Source organism: Rhea pennata, chromosome 4 (assembly GCF_028389875.1).
Source record: "Rhea pennata isolate bPtePen1 chromosome 4, bPtePen1.pri, whole genome shotgun sequence".
In the NCBI taxonomy this organism is placed as follows: Eukaryota; Metazoa; Chordata; class Aves; order Rheiformes; family Rheidae; genus Rhea; species Rhea pennata.
The window spans coordinates 20,052,701-20,074,488 of record NC_084666.1 but is presented as its reverse complement, the minus strand read 5'-3'; the positions used below and the strand labels follow the sequence as shown (position 1 = coordinate 20,074,488).

At 40.8% G+C, this 21,788-nt stretch overlaps 1 protein-coding gene across 6 annotated transcripts in view; it reads left to right on the top strand.

The window, feature by feature from the left end:
• The first annotated feature begins 310 nt into the window (after window positions 1-310).
• The window catches only part of SEL1L3 (SEL1L family member 3), a 39,145-nt gene continuing 17,667 nt past the window's right edge, over window positions 311-21,788 (top strand). For 2 of the 6 annotated variants that reach the window (XM_062575414.1, XM_062575415.1), the window contains exons 1-11: window positions 311-394; window positions 4,706-5,273; window positions 7,199-7,325; window positions 10,290-10,411; window positions 11,711-11,826; window positions 14,181-14,236; window positions 17,311-17,443; window positions 18,069-18,201; window positions 18,955-19,101; window positions 19,530-19,741; window positions 20,901-21,080. In XM_062575414.1, coding sequence (XP_062431398.1) covers window positions 320-394; window positions 4,706-5,273; window positions 7,199-7,325; window positions 10,290-10,411; window positions 11,711-11,826; window positions 14,181-14,236; window positions 17,311-17,443; window positions 18,069-18,201; window positions 18,955-19,101; window positions 19,530-19,741; window positions 20,901-21,080 — 1,869 coding nt within the window. In that variant the 5' untranslated portion in view covers window positions 311-319. Of the gene's footprint in view, window positions 395-653; window positions 2,973-3,533; window positions 3,633-4,705; window positions 5,274-7,198; window positions 7,326-10,289; window positions 10,412-11,710; window positions 11,827-14,180; window positions 14,237-17,310; window positions 17,444-18,068; window positions 18,202-18,954; window positions 19,102-19,529; window positions 19,742-20,900; window positions 21,081-21,788 lie in introns of those variants that run through there. The other 4 variants (XM_062575416.1, XM_062575417.1, XM_062575419.1 and 1 more) reach the window with 4 other exon arrangements.

The window sequence follows — 21,788 nt, the reverse complement described above, 5'->3', positions numbered from 1 at the left end:
CAAACTGCCTGGCTCTGGAGCAGAGCGGAAAACGCTCTAGCGCCAACGGGAGCAGCGCGGGGTCTCGTGGCTGCGCGGTCGTTAGTGGCCGGCGAACGCGGAGAAGAGGCCCCGAGGGGGTCGGTCCCCGCCGGGGGGCGGCGCCGGCCGGAGCCCGGCCCGCGGGCCCTGCCCGCTCCGGCCCGGCCCGCGGCACCTGCGCGGCGCTGCCGGGCGGCGCGGCCCCTCCCCCAGGAAGCCGCCTCCGCCTGGCCGCGTCCCGTCGGCGGCGCCGGCAGCCCGCAGCCTCCTCGCCGCCGGGCGCAGCCGCCGCGGCAGCATGCGGCGCCCGGCGGAGCCCCCGGCCGCGCCGCGCCGCCTCCGCCTCCTGCTCCTGCTCCTGCTCCTGCTCACGGTGAGTGGCGGCCGCGCCGGGCCGCGCCGGGCCGGGCCGCGCTCGCCCCGCAGCGCGGCCCCCGCCGCCGCCGCCCATGGCGCCGCCGCGGCGCGCAGGGCGCGGGACGGCCGCAGACCCGCGCGCGGGGCCCCGCGCCGCTCCCCGCGGCACCGACGGGGCCACCGCGGAGGCGCGGAGCGTGTGGCGCTGCCCCGAGGCAGCCGCCTGGCCCGGGGGAGCCGCGGCGGCGGAGCGGCGCCCGGCGGGCCGAGCCTCCCGGTAGCGTGACAGCGCCTCGAGCGCGGCGTGGCGCGGCCGGTGCTCGCGGGTGGAAGGCCGCGGCCGTCTGCAGCCTTCGTGCGAGCAGGTGCGATTTCATCAGGTCATGCGGAGTTCCCGCAGGGGGGCGCCCCGCTGAGATCTTATTCCAGCTAATAAGGGGATAATTTGGGGTGATTTCTGTAATATTTCGCAGGTCAAAATTTTCGCTTTCTAGCCAATTGTTGTGAAAAGTGATTTACTCCTAGCACTCGGTGGGATGACTTGAGCAACCTTCTCCAGATCCAGAAGATTTCAAGGGAAAAAACACATAGTTTGTGTGATTATAAAAATAATCATGTGACTGTGATAAGCTCAGAGCTTCTGAAAAATTATGGAGCAGTTTTATGAAATCAGCTGGAGATGATTGCTCAACAGTGCGAGCGCCCGCCAAGCTGGCAAACTTGGTGTTACTTTACTGATGGTGCTGAGTAAAGTTCTGAGCAGATGCAGGTAGTAACGCTATCCATCACTGAGGGTGACTTTGAAATAGAGGCTCAGGGAGATGTGGCAACACTCCCTGCCTCAAGGAGAACGTGAAATGGAAATGGAGGAGTCGAACTCATTAAGACAATCTCCTCATGTTACCCAAGAGATCTGAGGGGAACAGAAAAGATGCGATCTCTCTTGTTTCCTGCATGGGCCTGGAAGTTGCTGAGAACAGTTTCAAAATTGACAAATTCCTCCTGAAGCAGAGCATACATGTGTTTGGGCAGTTAAGTTCAGAGATGGTCTGCATGCCGATGGGTTTCTCCATCAGTCAGGGTATCCATCACAAAGTTGCCCCACACAGTGAGGCCCCTGCACCTTCCTTGTTGATCTCTGGCTGTTGCTTTTATGGTAATGTTTTTAATCCAACGTAGCTGGCCTGAGTTAAGGGCTCCATTTACTACACTGGGGAACCTTTTTTATTTCAATCTCATAATAGCATGCATTGGGTAATCCTTTCATCCTAGCTTTCTATAATCAGGGATAATGTATATTCCTTATCTGAGGTAATGGGGAGGAAAAAGATAAGAGAGTAGAAACATTTAGATAATATGAATGTTATGTAGTATGCTGACGAGCACCATATAGAGGCAAGCAAGTGGTTAACAAACTCAACCACGGTCTAGAAGAATCTCCTGTCTCTAGTCTACTGTGAGTAGATCTGTGTGGAGCTACTTAGGGCTCTATGCACTCTGCTCCTTACTACGCAAGCCTCCAGAAGAATTTATTAGATATTGACCTAACACCAGACCCAAGCATGATTCATGTTTTCTTGCAACATGTGTCTCAATACATCCAGCACCAACAAGTACAAAGAAGCAATTTTATGTAGGTCCACCGAAGCTGTTTTGGCAGTAAGTCCAAGGCAGTCCAAGGCAGTACAACCAACACAACTGAAGTTGACTTTATGCAGTTGGCAGTCGCCGTGCATCACGCTTCGGTGCTCTAGGAACACGCAGCTTGTTCTCCCTGGAACTGACTTTGGGTTGCAGAGAGTACTACTTTGAGATCCTCAGCACAAAAAGCAGCTAAATTTCTCTCAGGCTCAGCCTGGAAGCAAAGAGCCACATGCACACACTGCTACATTTAAGCTAATAAACCCTGCAAGTCCCACGTTGTCTTAGCTGGGAGCCAGCTGCTGTATTTCAGCACTGGATAAATCATTCAGATAACTGAGAGCTGGCTGTATGTATTTTGACTTTCATAATCTGGGAGCTATGTCATGAGAAAGATGATGATACATCACACAGATCACATCGTTTAGAAATGCTCTTTATTATAAGGTCGGAAGATGTTTAATAAATACAAGTGATTTCCACCAAGTAAAAAAGGTTTGAAACAATCTGTGGTGGTTGTGATGTGCCTTTAATGGTTTTAGAAATACCTATAACCAAAGAAGACTTATATAAGAATCTTAAAATAATAGTATATTTGTCAAGGCAAGACCTGAAAAATGTTAGAATTAGTATTAAAATTAAGGTTGTCTGATGACTTTTATGTTGTTTTTTTTGTGTATATATGTTACTACATGATGAGGTAACTTTTCCAATGGGCAGCAGCTTCCTAAGGCTAACTATTCCTTTTTATCACCCTCATTAGGCCCTACTTAACAGATATCATTTAAACTCTTGCCTGCAGGTAAATCTGTCAGATTTGAATGGATGTTTCTACTGTGCTTTCCCATTAGGGACAGAAAAGTTAATTTAGTTTTTACAGTATCCCTTTACAGAATGAGAAATGAGGCAGAGATGGAGGAAGGCTATTACTGTGAAGAGTCTACTTTTTGCAGGTACTCAGCCTAAATCCTGACATTGCAGTGTTTTGCATTTTTATTTGTTTAAAGTGTGCATCTTAGTGATTACACATATAATTATCAACATTCAGCATCCCTGCGTATCTGGCCTCCTGTGTCTCTTTTTAGACACCAAGAAAACAAAAACAGTTGATTGTTCTTGTGGAAACTGGTTTAAGTGACAAGTTTGGAAAGACCTAGGGATACGAACTAGGGATATTATCTGAATTTATTCAACCACCCGCAATGATATTTTGCTTTCTCTTCCAAAAGTTCCTTCCTCAGTTACAGCTTTCAGCTTCTGCCTTAAATAAAGCCAAAGTTTTAGGGAAAAAATTCTCCTCTGTTCTCCTATACTGCTGTGTTCCACTTGCAACATAAAGGTCTCCTGTATGTTTAAGGATGTAGAAATTCCAGGGGAAAAAGTAGCACTCAATCGTATCATTAAATGCAAGAGCATCATCTGTAGGAACAAGGAGGTTGTATAGGCAGTCTTATTTCTGGCTTTTCATAATATTTACAGCTTTGGAACTTTCACCACCTTAACGTTTTTTTCAGTGTAGCTCTCAAGCAGTGTCTTGAAATTTTTACACAGAAAAAAGCAGAAGAGGTTATCATAAGGGACTTTACTGATCCCCATCTTGGCTCATTAGCAAGGTTTGTCCTCCGGTCATATTATCATACTTCTGGTAGAAATCTGCAGACTGTTTGGCTGACACTTTTAAACGTTTCAAGAATTGCAATGAAAAACCCAAAGCAATTCAAGATAGATATCCAAGATGAATTTTAGTCCAGTTTGTTAAAGTTTGTTGTTAACATTACTTAAACACTTAACACACTTAAAAGCAGTGACTTTTAAGTGACAGTTCTGGGTATTTTAGATCAAGGAAGCTGACAGAAGCACGGGGTCAGTGGCTGGCCTTCCAGACTGAGTAATCCCCAGCAACCTTGGCGGTGTCTCAAGCCAGCTGCTGACCGCACAGTGGGAACAAAAGAGTGGTTTGAAGCTTTAGAGAAAACATCACATCGGATAATCCCGGTGTATGGCCCAGCCAAGGCACTCACTCCCAAAGCACTTTCTAACATATGTGGCTATAGAGAGCAAAAGCTGAGCAAGTGCTGTCTGCTGGTTTGCTGCTTGGATTTGTAAGTGCACCTTCAGGATAAGAGCATTTCTGTACTAAGCTCCTAGAGCTTTATAAACCTGAATTTATTCTCAGGAAACTGGTGCTAAATGCCTTAGCTGTTATTCCTGCTTTTCAGGTAATTGCATGAAATTAGGAATTAGCAAAATTCCTAAATTTTCAAAATGTGTAGAAACTTGAGGATGCAGCAGTACAACTAAGGAACAGTACGAAGAACAAACGCTAATAAATTTTAGTAGTTGTTCTTTAGCTTGATTGTGGGAACATGTGTAAATAGCATGACGTCTAAGTCAGTATCTTAGTAAACCGGATTCTGCTTGTGAAAAGGCAGGATACACCCTGTAAATACAGTTTGTGTGTAGAAGCCTATATAACTTTTAACTTGATGTAGGCCACTTGTTACCATGAAAACTTTGACAGCATCTCTTCTGTAATCCATTGCTACCTGCCATGTGAAAGAATCCTTGTATTTTGGAGTCTGAGCACTGTATATAAACTTTTTGCTTGTGCTGTTTTCTGTTGTTACTGTGAATATATTAGTAACGACATAAACTTAGTTCTGTGTTTTGGGGTTTTTTTTTTCAGAATTGCGTGCCATCCTTTGGAAAGGAGACGTTACGGACAACAGCAGTCACTCCGCAATTTGAGCAAAACATGGATCATGTGGACTTTATTCATTTAAACGTTTTGGAAAAGAAAGTTTTTAACAACTCTGAGGTTTCAGTTCAGTATTTATGTTCTAAGCCTTGTATTGTCAGCCTGGAAGCCATAGCTTCCTCAGAGTTCAGGACTGGGGTGTCCGTATATAGAAGGAGATGGAAGGACGAGAAGAACTTTTATGTTAGTAGAACACGACAAGTACATTTGAAATTTCCAAGCATCATGGTTTACAGAGATGATTATATCATCAGAAACTCAATAATAGTGCACAGCGTGATACTGTACGCATGGATTAGTCATGCATTGGATAGCAGCTATGATGTTAAGCAGAACGAAAGCTATCAGCGGGCAGTTGCTAGGAATTACACTTTTTTAGAAGCAGTTCCACCTTTTAAACGCCCGTATAAAGACCACAAAGTTTGTCTTCAGTGGGGCACTGACTATTTGTGGACACTCCAGGCGAACAGGATACCTCAGTGCCCTCATGAAAGTGGTATGTGCCATGTCACTTCATTTTTTTTCAAGAGAACTATTGGTGCCCAATAACATCATCTTTGAGTTGTTAAAGAGCGCATACCTGTAATAAATAATAAATGTTATGTAGAATGACTTACTTCTGTGGCAGAAATGTTGTGGCCTATATTGTTGAATACGTAAGCTTAATAACAACAGGGTTAGAGTTGCAAATGACCGTGAACCTGTACACCCTCGGAGCTGGCTTGCTCTGTCACGGGCAGCTGGGAGATTTCTAGCAGCACTGCCATGTGGTTTCTATGTGTGTTCACAGAACTTTATTTAAAGCTCACTGATGTCAGTGGGCATCACGCAGAGAGATTTTCTTCGGAAAGATTTATTCAGTCCCTTATTTCAGGGCCGGTTCTGCAGTTCCTACACACGTAATTCTCATACAGGAAGTCTACTTGACTTCTGCTTAAGATTGTGAACATGTTTTCAGAAACAGATGTATTTCATTTTCCATTCCACTTTTATAGTGGTTTTTTGCCTGAACTCAAGTGGGATAAATAATTTTTACTTTAAGAATAAACTAGTTTTAAATACAAAAATGTTTTTAATAAATTTACTTTTTCATCTATCTAGTATGTTTAGACTAGTGTTAATTAAATAGATGCATTACGTTTGAGAATTTTAGTCAATTCTGAGTTCTGTTCAAATACGGCTTCACGCAAATCATAAGGAAAAATAACTATCATCAGGTAAACAAGAAATAAGTCACTTAAAATCTGCTAACACAAACATAAAATTTTAGCATTCCTATAAAAATAAGTTTTTATATCGTAGGGGTATCTTACTAGCTAGCAAGAGAAATACTTTATTTGCTGCATATTTTTATATTTAAGTATTTGTATTTGTTTATCTAAATATAAAGCCTATATTCTATATTGTCCAACCTTATAAATTACTGAAACCCACAATTCTACTTTCCAGGTTTTCTCAGAGTTCTGCTGATCTTTGTCTCTCTGCCTATCTCTAGTTTTACATCTACTGATAACTCTTTTTCTTCTCACTATATATTCAGAGCAGAACCTAGAAGCAAAACAGTTATTTGTTTTCAAAGATTTATCTCCTAGAAAATCCAATAAAAGTATTTGTATCATTTGATTTCACTACATTGGCGTGCAAGTACACTGAGGACGAACAGGGGAACAAGGAAGTTACTACCTTCAGAGGCTTTCTAAAATACCTGCTGAAGACATGTAATAAGAGCATATGAATGCTGTGAAACATTATCATACGCATTATTTAAATAAATGTATTTAAGTACCTTATAGATAAAAATATCTAATGTAACAAGAAATAGGAAGCAATAATATTTTGAATTCTTTTTTTTTCAACTTGTATCTAATTGCTTAATTTTTGTAGGAAAGCTGATCGTATATAATGCTCTTGGAGATACTTTTCCTGTTTGTTAGCAGAGGCAGCATTATCAGTTAGATTTAGTATAGCATTATGCATGGCAATATCTATCCATATGGCTGGTATAAAACGGAGGGCAAGCCCAAGAGCTGTGGAGCATTCCCATGTAGGTATAACCAAAAGTAGAATGATATTTAAATGAATAATATAAATCAAGTTTTCCTCCTCACTAATTTAAGCAGACATTATAACTGGTGCTTTAAGTATCTTAGATTTAAATCAGTCCATGCTGTCCCTGCTTCTAAATAGCTGCTGGGGATGGACTCCATGTCACTTTATTTTCTGTGGGTTACTACTACCAAGACTGTTATGTACTTAGAAACAAAGAGTTAACTTGTGCTTAAGGACTTTCTGAGGTTTGCATTAATTTTTAATCTGTTTTGTGATTCATATGTTTGACGTTGTACAAGTATGAGCTGTTAATGGGAGGGGCAGTTGTCAATGCTTGTTTTCTGGCAGATTAAGAAAGGTTGTATTTTGCAGATGGTGTCCAGATTCTCAGCTTCATATATGCATCCAGTGGGGAGAAAACAGGAATTGTGAAGAAATTTGAACGATTTGAAAACAGAGAACTTGAGACAGTCAGACAACATCAGATTGATTATCCAATGTAAGTACAAGGAAATTACTGAAATGCAATTGCAATTAATTATTAGTTGCAATTAATTATTAAAGACTATAGTCAGAGCTTAGGCTTTTAGGCTATATATCACCAATAAAAAGAATATTACCTACTGATAAGAGAAATGTCTCAAAAGGAAACTATTTAGGCATTTGTTCTGTTCTCTTTCAGTTTTGGAAGAAATTAAGCTCAATTTCAGAAGAATCCTTATTTTAGTGCAGTGCTGCAAAAGAGAGAGCAGGGGTAGGTGTAACTTAGCTAGGTAGGTGCTGTGGGTGGATAAATTAGTTTATATGTGCTGTCATGATCAGACTGCTTCCGGTACCAATGCTGTCTCATGACTACCTAGCCTGAGTTTTTCTGCGCTGCAGGGAGCTCTGCATTTCAAACACTCTTTGCAGACTTAAGTGCGGAAGAGGGTTTCCTGCAAGGGCAGCCAGTGTGGAACAGCTTTCTCTTTTTACATTCACACTCTAGTTTATTTTGCAGCAGCAGGCCCTTGGTGATAGAGTCCCCTGCCTAGACAAATTGTCCAGCTTGAGCTTAGACTGTTTCTTTCCACCATTCCCGTGTAGAGGGTCCTAGTTTCACACAAGTGAAGCACCTGGGCCCTGCACGCTGTTCAGTCACAGAGGAATCACACCGGGAAGGTCGCCTTTCTCTACTCATCTCCCCCTTCCCAAAACTGTCATAACTCTTCAGTCATGTTTTGTACTTCAGAGGAACAAATAGACATACCTCTCCCTTGCACCAGAGGCTGTTACCCTTGGCAACATTATTAGAGACAGGAAGTGATCACAGGAACTTGCACTTGCCTGCTGGTTTGCATTTGGCTTGTAGTCACAAGAAGAGTGCCAAAAAAGCCTTGCCAGCTAGAACAGATTCCCTAGGAACTAACAGCATCAAAATATGCACTGAAGTCATAAGTACAGAGCAATTTTTAGCTCCTAGCCTCTTCAGGATGGGTTTACACCCTCTGCTGCCCTTGGCCCACCAGTGCAGTTGTGTTCTGGTTTTGGCATGGAGGCACCAAGGGTTTGGATGAGAATATATAGCATGGATATATATGGCTCTTCCTCTGCTCTGCACAGTTTCCCCCTCCCCACAATGTTCAAGTTGTCTCTCCAGTCTTAACATGAAGCATTGCCTGTGCATGGTGGCTGTGTGACGGCCTCAGATAGCTAGGTTGTGGAATAGAAGAGGGAGAGGTCCTCACAGTTCTTCAGGTGTCTCTAAGTGAATGGAGGCTGCCCATTGCACCAAAAAACAGAAGCAGATGGATCAAACTGAAGTTAACTCGTTTGACTTCAGTCAGGGCTTTAGATTACTAAAGAACTCAAGCTTTCCAATACAGGTTTGCTTCTGTCATTTAACAGGGCAGATGAGCTTAAGTATAATAAAAGCAGACTGCAGATAGACAGCTGTCATTTTAGGAAGCTGCCAGTGGACAGTCTGCAGCGATGTTAGAGTATGGCTGTAAGGGACTACGCAGTCTTTACAGCCTTCTGCAGCAATGGAAAATGTGAAATGAGTCAGCATTGTCCCAAACTCTTCGTCCCAAGAAATACATCCAGAACAGTCATGTGCTCAGACTGACAGTCAAGGAGTGAAAGGAGACTGCAGCATTTAAGCTTGCTGCATTGCCAGAGATGGAAGATGGCAGGAGTGATATACAAGCCTAAGTAGTATTTCTGGAAGCACAGTGTTTGACTGTAGGTTATAATCTATTTACAAGCGATCATGATTTATAAACCATTCTACCTCACCTGCATACTACCTGTGGAGGATATGGCACTATGAGCTACGGAAGGTGTAGACTCTGTTAGGGAAAACACCATGCTTGCATTTTTTTTTTTGAAGTAGAAATCAGCTGTTAGGCTTTCAGAGCTACATTGGTTTCATTTAGGTAAAGATGCAAGATACTGTATGTTTTGTAGCTTTTCTGAAGGGAAACAAGGCAAGCTGACCCAACTCTATCATAAATAAAGAAATACTGACATTTTTCTTAATTGTAGAAATGCAAAATACAAGTGATATCTCCTCCTAAAAGTCAGTAAGAAAAGAGAACTTCTGTAATAATAATTGTAATACTTTGTTTCATTATAACCACTGGAGTTAGAATTTTCAAAAGCATTCAGCATCGTCCGAACTTTGCTGTTACAGAAATAAGTGGTCACATTCCTGTTAATAGCACTGTAAGCAGTTCAAGTCAGGCACAGAGGAGCTCCTAAAAATCAAGTACTGTAGTATAAATTCTGTTTTTAGTGCCTCAGCAAATCTGCTTTGTAATGTCTTCAAAGACGGTGAAATCACTTCAGCTTTGTACAGAATTTGATCAATAGATAGGATTGTTGGGTCTTTGGTTTGCTTTTTATTCGCTACAACTCCGTAGTTTGCACAGGTTCCACCTTTATATATCCTGTGATAACTCTGCGACAGCTGTTCATACCTGTGCTATCCAGAGGCTGGATTCGTTTTTAACTACCTTTCCCAAGCACGTTTCCACAGTTGGCATTTAGCACAGAAGAGATATCTTAGTTTTTACTGATTTCCACAATCAAGATTACAAGAAGATCCATTTGAGGATTTTGTCCAGGGGTCTGATTGCATGAGGTTGACTCGCAGTTGTCTCAGTGTGTTTTTCAGTTCCCTGTTGGTGCAGGATCTGGCCAGAGCTCAGATCCACCATTCTGGAACTGATTCAGGTTACACTCCCTTCCTCTCGTACCACAAAAGTGCAGAGGTAAAAGGAAGTCACAGATCCAGAAATCTTAAGTACTTTTGTTCTCAGATTTTTACTGTATCGGATGTGTCCTGTCTTGAAGGTTACATGTGCATAAAAGGTTTGCTGAGTTAAAGTGGGATGCATGCTTTTCAAATGACAGAGATTTTAAAAACCAAAGGGAGATTTCTCATCAGCAGTGGACTGATTGTTTCTTTTTGTTCATGCAGGTTCACCATTTCAATCTGGCTCTATTTACTGCATTACTGTGAAATGGATCTCTGTGGCATACTCTATTTTATTGATCCAAAAGAAATGTATAGTACTCCTGCTGTATTTCTACATGAGGAAGGTAAGTAATAGTGTAAAAGGCCTTCTGAAGGGTACTAATGTAATCTTTATAGATCTGTGTCTAAGAACAACATTTCTAAATACATTATCAGACCTATTTTGTGAAACTGATCACTTGTGAAATGCTGCTTCTTGTCCATTATGTCTGAAAAGGAAAGTAGCTACTTGATTTTAATGGAGTAAAACTGAAAAATAGTTGCATAGCATCTAATCTTGGCTAATTTCAAGAAATCTCTCTTCCTGTTTTTTTCTTCAAGAGCAGTGTGTACTGTCAGGAGGATGGACTGAATCTTGTAGGTCAGGAAAAATATACTGGGATTAAACAGTCTGATCTTGATAGACAGCCTTCATAAATATTGTAATATTGTACCCAATTCTTATATCCTAAAGAAAACTTAGAATAGCCTCAGAGGAAGTACGAATGGTTCAAGTTCTCTCCTGTACTGTGTCGTTCAAGAAGCTTGTTCTAATTTCTTGATCCAAAAACAGGTTGAGAGGCAGATGGTTCCTTCATAAGACATTACTTTTTGTTCCTCTCTGTAAAGTTTCACAACTAATCTCTTCCTTTCTGTAATTTTGGCTGTTTCTATTTTCTTTGTCATGTTACCAACCAATAGAATAGTTGACTTAGGGCTGTGGTACCTTTTCCATTGTTCATATTATTTCCTTTAAAAACTTTTCTGTAAAGAATAAACAAAAATGACAATTCAACTAGAAGTTATTGGCTTGATACGAGATTTGGCTGAAGAGGTTCTAGAGCCTGTTCTATTCACAGCAGTAGACTAGATTAACGTAATAGATTATTCTGCTTTTAAGAACTCAGATCATGAGTCTGACTTCTGCAATTTCAAGTAATAGGGCCTAGGGTCGTCTTGTACTTGTTCATCGCGCTTTTTGTTGTATGCCAACAGTAGTGCATTGGGTAGATACTAATGCTCCTTGTTCCCCTCTGCTCTTTGCTGCAAGTCAGATCTGCTTCCTGGTGGTTGAGATCAACTGTAGTGCTCTTCTTGTTTGTCTTAACTTTAGCATGGGTTTATCCTTCAGGAAAAAATGGTTTGACACAATGAATTCATGTGGGAGTCTATGCATTAGCATCTGATATGTGTACCTGAAATATGGAGTGTGATTCTGTTAGAATGGATGTGTTGCTTGGTGAGTCCCTGCATCTTTGTTGGCAATAAAGAAAATGGAATCATTCTGAATAATGCTATAGGAAATCCATTCCTAATATCAATATTTTTGTGAAAACTCTTTTCTTTTTTTCTGTTTTTATTTTACTGTGTTGTTCCTCTGTCAGGTTATGTCCATATTCAGATGCACCTCATTAGAGGAGATGATCTTGCAGTAAAAACTAGCTTCAGCCTTCCTCTGAGGCAGTGGTTTCGACTGGATCTCTCCTTTAAGGGTGGACAGGTATGTGTGCTACTGAACTACGGGAACAAGACTGAGATTTGTCTAATTTGATTATGCCTCTGACAACCATTTTAACAGCTAAGGCTGAGAGAAATAGTTTAGTTTGCACGTGTTCACAGAGCAAAAGAATGAAAACTCAAAAATTAGGAATTGGCTGGATATGTTCAGACCATCCAACTTTGGGAAATCAGCTTAGATGCTTAAGATAAGAACCTAGAATTACTGTGTATTCAGTGGGTATCCTGGTGCACAGTTGCTGTCTGGAGACTTCTGACTATGTAGACAACCAGTGTTTCTAGCTAGATACCTTACTTAGGTACTTAAAGTTATGTGGAGTGAGTAGCCCCTGGGGACTGGGGCTTGAAAGCTCAAATGCTACCAGCATTTTCCAATAAAACTAACATTTTTTTGGTAATTTAAAATCTACTGTTATATAAACATACCTCTATATTCCAGTCGCTTTTACTTAGCATAGGAAAAAGAGCAGATGGCATGTGCAGTTTCCTAAGTTTTGCATATTTGACAAAACAGCATAGAATTGCTTGCTATTAAAAGACAGAAACTATTGTACCATCCCTCTGTAGTAAATCAAACACATAATTCACATTTTAATAAATCGCAGTTTCAAAAAACTTTCCAAAAGCAGCTGTGGAAACAAGTCTGTCTCCCTGCCCAAGTTCTTGTTTCTGACTCCTGCTATTAAGACATTAGAGTGTGAAAATCATCAATTTTTTTTCCAGTCTTCTCTCTCTCAATTTCTCTCTGTGTGAAAATGATTGAATTGATTTCATTTTGCATCGTAAAAATAGTTGGTAATTAATCAGCAGAACAACTGAAACAAATTTGAAGTATGAGGTAAAAGACTGATAAAGTTGAAATAGAGAGCAATGTAGTCTGAATTACTGCCATTCCTTTTGTACCCCACCTATATTTAAACATGTAAATGGTTAAACAGAGCCAAAGTTCCATAGAGCAGGCTTGTCTTGCAAGAAAATCAGGTAGGAATGTACAGTCATTTTAAATATAATTAATATATTTTAATATAATATATTTTTAATATAATTAATCCTTTTAAAGGATTTTGTTAAAAGGAAAAGTAAAATAAGTGTTTTCTTTTGTGCAATCAAAACTGTCTTTCTCTGCTTGTTTAAACTGTAGCTATAATTTAAGCTCATGGAAAAGGAAGAGCGTGTGGATTAAAACTCAGCTTCAGGTGCAAATGTAATTGTTGCTGTCAATGTTGACATAAGGTGTATTAGTGCCTTCTTGTTGGGAATTTGATGATTGCTTGTAAGATTAAATCAAAGAAAAATAATTCTTCAGTCAGGGCAGAATGAATTTATTCAGGCATGAGGTAAAACCAATAGTCAAATAATTTGCACTTCTGGATGAAATAAGGTGGCCACAATAAGTTTAATTAGCACTGTTGTGGAAAGAAGAGGAAGTAGAGCCAAAGTAAAAAATATTCCAGTACTTAGAGCCATTCTCTGGAACAGATGACACTGTGGTTCAGTTCCATCTTACTGTCATTTCTTTCTGGAGCAAGTTTTTAAATCCTCAAAAGGTGCACAAGCATCTCCTTATTTAGGCACTAATTTCACTGTCCTCCATTAGATGCATTTAATCCAATGTGATTTTAGGCAAAACACATGAATTAGGGAAGGCCAGGGAAGTGGAAGAAGAAGTGGAGAGTCAGATTTTATGAGCATTTAAAGATGCAGATGAATCCGTAAAGGTTCCCAGGCACTTCAGATAATTTTGCAGGGTGCTTATGTGAGTTCTCAGACAGTTTTTGAAAACACCAACACGTCTGAAAATCCCATCTTAGCTTCTTTTTCCTGCTGTGCAAATCCCTTTAACCATTCTGGCATTGGAAGTCTACCTAATATATCTCTCGTAGAAACAGAAGTTCAACCCAGACTTTTTAAAACCATAGTGTATTATTTTAACCTTAAGGCCATTCTTCACCTGTAGGCTACAGCTTTTTGAGGGGATCAATATTCTCTTAATTTAGCGTCTCTCCAGTGCATAAGCAAAATTATCTTTCACACTTTGGAAGAGTGAAAGCTTCAGCAAAATACTAATGTCTTGTAACTGAACGCAGGAATGAAAGAGCTGAAGCAGGCAACATCTGTGTTATGTTGTTTTTCTTCTCTCATTATTGGCCAGCACAGACCAGTGCCAATGCTTTCCATTAAGTTCTTCTAACAAATCAGATAGTGACATTGTCCCTTTTAACACAGAGGAGATACAACAAGCTGCACCTGTGATTTTAAAAATTAGGAGTTATGTGGCTTAAACAACATACCTTGTAATATTTAGTCTATTAAAACTAATATTTTATATTCTTTTAGATAGAAGTAAGCAGTGTTGGGAAGAACTTGAAAATACATCATCATCAGTCTTTTACGTAAGCAGTATTTTTCCCTGTGCCAAGTAATATGTGTACGTGTTTAGATGCAGAGAATGGGATTGGGGGCGGTACAAGTTTTTAACTGTGATTGTAGGTGACTGTCAAAATGTCAGGGCTTTCTTTCTGCTCTTACACACTCAAAACCAGTATATAGTACTGTGTTTACATTGGACAAGATCTGAATATTTCCGTTGATAATACGAGTTATCTGATGTTGTGCAATCCAGTACTGGAGCCTGACCCAAAGCCCCACTAAAACTGAGATCAGGAGCTTTGAGATCAGTCTTTAGATGAAATCCTGGCCTCACTGAAGTCAAGGGAAGTTTTGCTATTGCTGTGAGGGAGCTAGAATTTTACCACTGAAACTATCTGTTTTCCTTAGGTAGAGAGCGAAATCTCCTCTGATTTTCGCTGGCATGATCATCATACATAGAATCAGTAAGGTTAGAAGGGACCTCTGGAGATCATCTAGTCCAACCTCCCTGCTCAGCAGAGCTACCTAGAGCATGTTAGACAGGGTTGCATCCAGAGGCGGGCCTTGAAGATCTCCAGAGAAGGAGACTCCACAACCTCTCTGGGCAACCTGTTCCAGTGCTCCGTCACTCTCACAGGGAAGAAATTCCCCCTCACGGTCAGGCAGAACTTCCTGTGGTTCAGTTTCTGCCCATTGCCTCTTGTCCTGTCACACGGGACAACTGAAAAGAGTTTGTTCCCGTCCCCCTGACACCCTCCCTTCAGGTACTTGTACACACTGGTAAGATCCCCCCTCAGTCTTCTCTTCCCCAGGCTGAGGAGGCCCAGCTCTCGCAGCCGTTCCTCACAGGGCAGGTGCTCCAGCCCTCTGATCATCTTTGTAGCCCTACACTGGACTCTCTTCAGTAGCTCCATGTCTCTCTTGTACTGGGGAGCCCAGAACTGGACACAGTGCTCAAGATGAGGCCTCAGCAGGGCTGAGTAGAGGGGCAGGATCACCTCCCTCCACCTGCTGGCAACACTCTTCCTAATGCACCTGAGGAGACCATTGGCCTTCTTGGCCACAAGGGCACATTGCTGGCTCATGGTCATCTTATCATCCACCAGCACTCCCAGGTCCTTCTCTGCAGAGCTGCTTTCCAGGAGGTCAACCCCCAGTTTGTAGTGGTGCCTAGGGTTATATTTCCCTAGGTGCAGGACGCTGCACTTGCCCTGGTTGAACCTCCTGAGGTTCCTCTCCGCCCAGCTCTCCAGCCTGTCCAGGTCTCTCTGAATGGCAGCACAGCCCTCAGGTATATCAGCTACTCCTCCCAGCTTGGTGTCATCAGCAAACTTGCTAAGGAGGCACTCCATCCCCTCATCCAGGTCATTGATGAAAAAGTTTAACAGGATGGGACCCAGTACTGAGCCCTGGGGGACGCCAGTAGCCACAGACCTCCAACTAGACTCTGTGCCACTGAGGACAACCCTCTGAGCTCTGCCTTTCACCCAGTTCTCAATCCACCTCACTGTCCACTTGTCTAACCCACGCTTTCTGAGTTTACCTAGGAGGATGTTACGGGAGACAGTGTCAAAAGCCTTGCTGAAGTCAAGGTACACAACGTCCACTGCTCTGCCCTCATCGACCCAGCCAGTCATTCCACCACAGAGGGCTGTCATATTGGTTAAGCAGGATTTCCCCTTGGTGAATCCATGCTGGCTACTCCTGATCACCTTCTTTGCCTCCACATGCTTAGAGATGACATTCAGAATGAGCTGTTCCATCACCTTACCAGGGATGGAGGTGAGGCTGACTGGCCTATAGTTGCCTGGGTCGTCCTCCTTGCCCTTTTTGAAGACTGGAGTGACACTGGCTTTCTTCCAGTCTTCAGGCACCTCTCCAGTTCTCCAGGACCTTTCAAAGATGATGGAGAGCAGCCTGGCAACAACATCTGCCAGATCCCTCAGTCCCCATCGGTGCATCCCATCAGGGCCCATGGATTTGTGGATGTCTAGCCTGCCCAGAAGGTCTCTAATCCTATCCTCCTCAACCAAAGGAAAGTCTTCCCTTCCCCAAACTTTCTCCCTCATGTCCAGGCTACAGGATTGATGAGGGCTGCCCTTAGCAGTGAAGACTGAAGCAGAGAAGGCAGAATTATTGAATACCTTCTTTGTATCCCTTTTCACCAGGGCCCCCGCCCCATTCAGTAACGGGCCCGCATTTTCCCTAGTCCTCCTTTGCTGCTGATGTATCTGAAGAAGCCCTTCCTGTTGTCCTTGACATCCCAGACTCAATTCCAACTGGGCCTTAGCCTTCCTCGCTGCATCTCTACATACTCTGGCTGCATTCCTATAATTCTCCCAAGTAGCCTGTCCCCTCTTCCACATTCTGTGTATTTTCTTCTTCTGTTTGAATTTGGCTAAGAGCTCCTTGCTCACCCATGCAGGTCTCCTGCCCCTTTTGCTGCACTTCTTATTCGTACTTCTTACTTCTTACTGGACTTCTTACTCACACCTCTCTTGTCAAGAGGTCTTGGTTTCATTCTTTTTGCTCTGATTCTAAGCAACTGAATCATATGCCTTTTTTAAAAAAGCCAGATCTTATATAATCCCCTTTCACTCAAACTTAAAACTGAATCTCTCTTGTATAAATAGTTAAAAAAACTTTTCTTATGGAAACTAGATAATAATAAATTGCATGGCAGATTTCAGTGTTGTTCTTTCTCTTCCTTGTGGTTTACAGACTAAAAACTGTAAAACGTTAGATAGTAACTACAAGAGACAGAGAACTTAAATTTTCATGCCATTTTAAGGTGCAGGGGAGAGGTGAAGTTGAAATCTTTGAGGTTGTTTAATGATACATAAAACTTCACCTGCAATGTCAGCAAAAGAAAAAACTCTGATGTTTTAATGTTTGTAATCAAGTTATTTTTTAAATCTACTGCAGAACTTACCATACTGGATTGCAGAATAGATTTTGAGAGTAAACAGATGGGAAGAACAAATAGATGCTGGCAATGAACCTCAGGCTGTCAGTTACCAAAGTTATGAGATATAAATTTCTTTTTCTTTCATAGTACCTCCTAATAGCCATTTTATTTCTCGCATACGTTCTCAAGTTTTAGGGAAGATTTCTATTATGATGACACTGCTGGATATTTTGTTCTCGGAGGCAGTGGATATGCAAATGGTATTGAAGCATTCTTTGGACCTGTGAAATACTATCGTCTTAATGTGCTGGAAACAGAACAGGTAAACAAAAGCAGTATTTGACAATGTTTTAAGCATTAGCAGCCAGTTATGGTTTTCTTTACCTAGAGAAATTTCACTAGGCTCATAAGAGGGTGCAATGCAGACAGACATGGGACCTTCTTGTTTATTGAAGCTCTTACCAAGTGAATAAACTTGCTATCAAACATAGTAGAACTTGGGAATATATAACCAATGTATGAGCATTTTCCGCTGAAATCTGGGAAAGTTAGATACTGCTTCAAATGCTAAAAGACAACCTTTCTAGAAGTGAATGTGAAAGCAGTGTTCCTAACTCTACATATAAATAAGGACTTACTTTCAGTGGTGCTCAGTTTCTCAGAGTTTTTGATGATGCAGTACTGAACACATTTGTTTAATTTTTGGTTTTGTTGAAACCAGTGGTAAAAGTCCCATTGGCTTGATTGAGATTGGAAATTCATCCACTGTATATTGGACTATGCTAACTCGTTAAGGCCATAGTCTGTTGTGGTCAGCATCAGGTTATCTGGCACATGAACATAATACAGCTTTGTTGTGAACAGTATCTTTCCTGTGAGACAGCAAGGTTGTCAGCAACAGCAACAACAGAGCAGTTGTCATTTATCCGTTATTTGCCTTTGTCTAGATTTCTAACCCTCTTTACGACAAAGAAACAACGGAACAAATTGAGCTGTACTATGAAAGATGCATGGACGTTCAAGAAATAGTTTCTGAGTACAGACACATCGTAAGGCAAGGCCAAGCTGTGCAAAAAGTCTGTAAGTATTGATCTATGAGATACGTATTTTAAACAGTCATCTTCGGAAACCTCTTTTCTTTTACCATGACTGGATAGTGATTATCAAAAGTAAACTTAAATTTGGTTATACACATAAAAAGGGGGGGGGGCGAGGGGAAGCAATTTGAACATGTTTAGCCTCATTACTGTTGGCTAAACCTGTTTTTTTGTTCCTGCAAAAGCTTTTGTGCCATGGGCTACAAATTTAAATCACGTTCTTGATTTTTTTCCTGTAAAAAGACAGGCACATAAAGGGAAAAAGAAATGTTTTCAAGCTTAAATGTAAAGCTCTTAAACTTCCTCTCCTCTGTTTAATTCCCAAATGACAAAAAAGGCACATGTATTTTAAATCCTTTCCCAAAACTGTGCGTTGTAGAGTATCTCTTCTGCAGTTGCCTGATGGGAAGTAGTTGACAGATTTATACCAAGGCAACTGCTTTATTTAATAAAAGAAGGGTAACACAACTTAAATGTGTGCTGAACACAAGTTTATGTTTCCAGTTAGAATTTGATTGTCTGCATTGTGACAAGATTATGAAATAGACTGTATCTTCTGTACTTCTGAGTGACCTGTGCTAGCTGTATCAGTTTTTAACACTGCTTTGTGTTAAATACATTCCTATTTTGTCTATGATTTTTAATTTATCCTAAAAATATCTTTTTTTCTACTAGAAGTTTGTTTTAAAGACCAGCTAAGACATTATTCAAGTCTTAAATGCCTCATTTTCTCTAGGTGACTATGAAAACTATTATTCAGAGCAGATTCACAAATACGGAGAAAAGTCCAAATGCGAGGCCTTCATGTGGGGAACAGAACTCAGGGAAAAATACCACAGTTTGTTCAAACTGTTGCGAGAGATGGATTTCAGTTCGCCAGATGGTAATCAAATTTTATCTTATTATTCCGAAATAACTCTACAATACATGTCATACAGGGTGGCATACTTTGACTTTAGTTCATGTTTTATAGATTTTTTTTTTCCATATCACTTAATTCAGCAAAGGAATGTCATGTAGCTTACATATTGTATTGCAAATGAGGATGGCTTGTTAAGTAAAACGCATAAATACAGATATACTTACGTTTTTGATGGTTAGTTACTTTGAGATAGCATTTTTGATTTTGATTCACCATTCCTGTTCAATAATTCCTTGCATCTCTAGGAATTTCAGCAGTCTGCATTGAAGATGATGTTTGGCTTGAGAGGGAATAGCAAATTCCAACTCAGTAAAGTTGAATTAAGAAGGGGAAATAAATTCCTAATTTAAACTCTTGTAATAACTGTGCATTCTATGTTGTATTTCTAGTGTTAGAAGATGAAAATGATGCAGTTCTAGAAGTTGGCTGGAGGATATTTGAGAAGGTTGCAAAGGGTCTATCCAGTGCAGATGGCTTAAGCAGTACAGGCTCCTCTATCCCTCTCTTGGTGGACTCCAGTTGCTGTGGATACCATAAGGCTTCCTATTTCCTTGCAGTTATCTTTGAAACGGGGCTAGGTGTGCCTGTGGATCATACAAAGGTAGTATACTTAATACATTTGGTTGTCTGTGAAATTAATTACCCTTTAATGGCAGTTTATAAAATGGGATAAATTTAGGCTCATTAGAAGAAAAAAAAGTGAAGTGGAAGTGGCTTTTCTTGCCTCATCTGATCGCCATTTGATCCTCCAAAGCGGGAGTCTTTATCCTGTTGATTCAGAACAAGCAAACGAATGCTTTAGTAAGACCTAGAGAAGGTAGTAAAGTGAACAGCAGGAAACATACAGCTTTTCCCAGTCACTGGGGAGATAGGATGAGGGAATAGCCCTTCAGTCACCCACAGTCAATCACAGGTGAAAAGGTATGGAAAGGTCTCACTTTAAGAGAGTCTCCTAAAGTGAAACAGTTGCGTAGTGCAGTAGGGAAAGAAGTCCTGTGGTATACTGCACTAAATGTGGCATTAATTACATATGAATATGGTCACGTAATCAGAAGTGCCCAAATTTACTGTTTCCTGAGTGGAGACCTGACAGTTGGCCATGTGAGTGCTGCTAGTCCACTGTAGTCCAAAATCTTAGTACTTAAATCATTGCTTTTAAAAAGCTTAATTAAATTACTAAATCTAGTGACTTCTGAAACCACCTAGATTGCTTGTAGTTGTCTAAAATTGGGCAGACCCAGGGAGCACCTTTATATTTTTTGAAAAAAAATATATTTTAGGAGAAAGTTGGCTGTGGTTCAGATGAGGAACTACACAGCATGTGAACTCCAGAATATTTAGGTAGCAACAAATATCTGAAACATCTGTGTGTGTTCCATTTCAAGGTCAAATAAAGGGGAGGTGTGTTTATATATCACTGGAAAAGGGCTTCTGTACGAGCAGATATTCTTTTATCAAAGAATATACTTAATGCTATGATATAGTGGCACAAAAAATTGCTGCACGCTCGGTGGCAGAGTAAGGGCAGTACCTGAAAAGTAGTTAAGAGTCTAGTTTTTCTTTCAGAGCTTTCTCTATGTGTAACAGACATCAGGACTATGCTGCATTCTGTTTCAGTGTGTAGCTGATATAGCTAGTGTATCGACTGCTATTAGGAGCACTCTCTTCTTTGTATACTGCCTTTAAATCTCCACCAAAATGATAAACTTGTGAGATGTGCAGTGAGTTCACTCTTATTTATGTCTGTTGATTTTTGCCAGGGGCTGCTGTATAGTTTGGTTGGCGCTCAGGGAAATGAGAGACTTTCTGTGATGAATCTTGGCTATAAACATTACCAAGGCATTAATAATTATCCACTTGACTTGGAGCTGTCATATGCTTATTACAGTAATATTGCAATAAAGACATCCTTGGATCAACACACCATAACAGGGGAACAGGTAAAAAGAGTTTTAAGTGTACTTGAATTTCTCTGTGCAAATGACTTTTCATATGTTAATGTTAATCAGGTAGACAAAACATTTTCTTCTTCATGATGATTTACAAACATTAACTTATCTAATCCTTACAAAATCCCCCAAACTAGGTGTAAGTATCATTAATTCATTTTGTAGGAAGGAGGAATCCAAATCAAAGCTAGGCTTAAATCCTCAGAATTATCCACATGCCTATCTTTCAGTAAAATCTAAGTCTTATTCTTGGGCCCTAATTCCTCACCCAGTTTCTTATTCATTAATTTAAATGGACATGGTTGTTGTCTGGTCTGCTATTTCAATAGCCAAACTTCAAGAAGTTTGAGTGAAAGGTGAATTGTCCTCTCCCTACATATATCTTTTCTGTAGTCAAATATAAAAGATTTAACTGTTTAATATCTATCTAAGGAGATAAAGTTAACAGCAAAATCATTTCAGAACTAGCTGCTGAAAACAAGACAACATGACTTTATCACTAAAAGTACTTAACAGGTTAGACCACTACTAGAGTCCAGGTCTATCAGAAAGAATTGTTGTTGATTATTGTAGTAGAAAAAACAGATTTTAATTGAAAACCAGCAGAGAGCCACCTAAATGCTGTGTCTTACGGCAGGGCTTCATTAAGCTTTCCACTGGCTTATTAGTTGCCTGTTTTTGATTTTTTTAAAAGATACA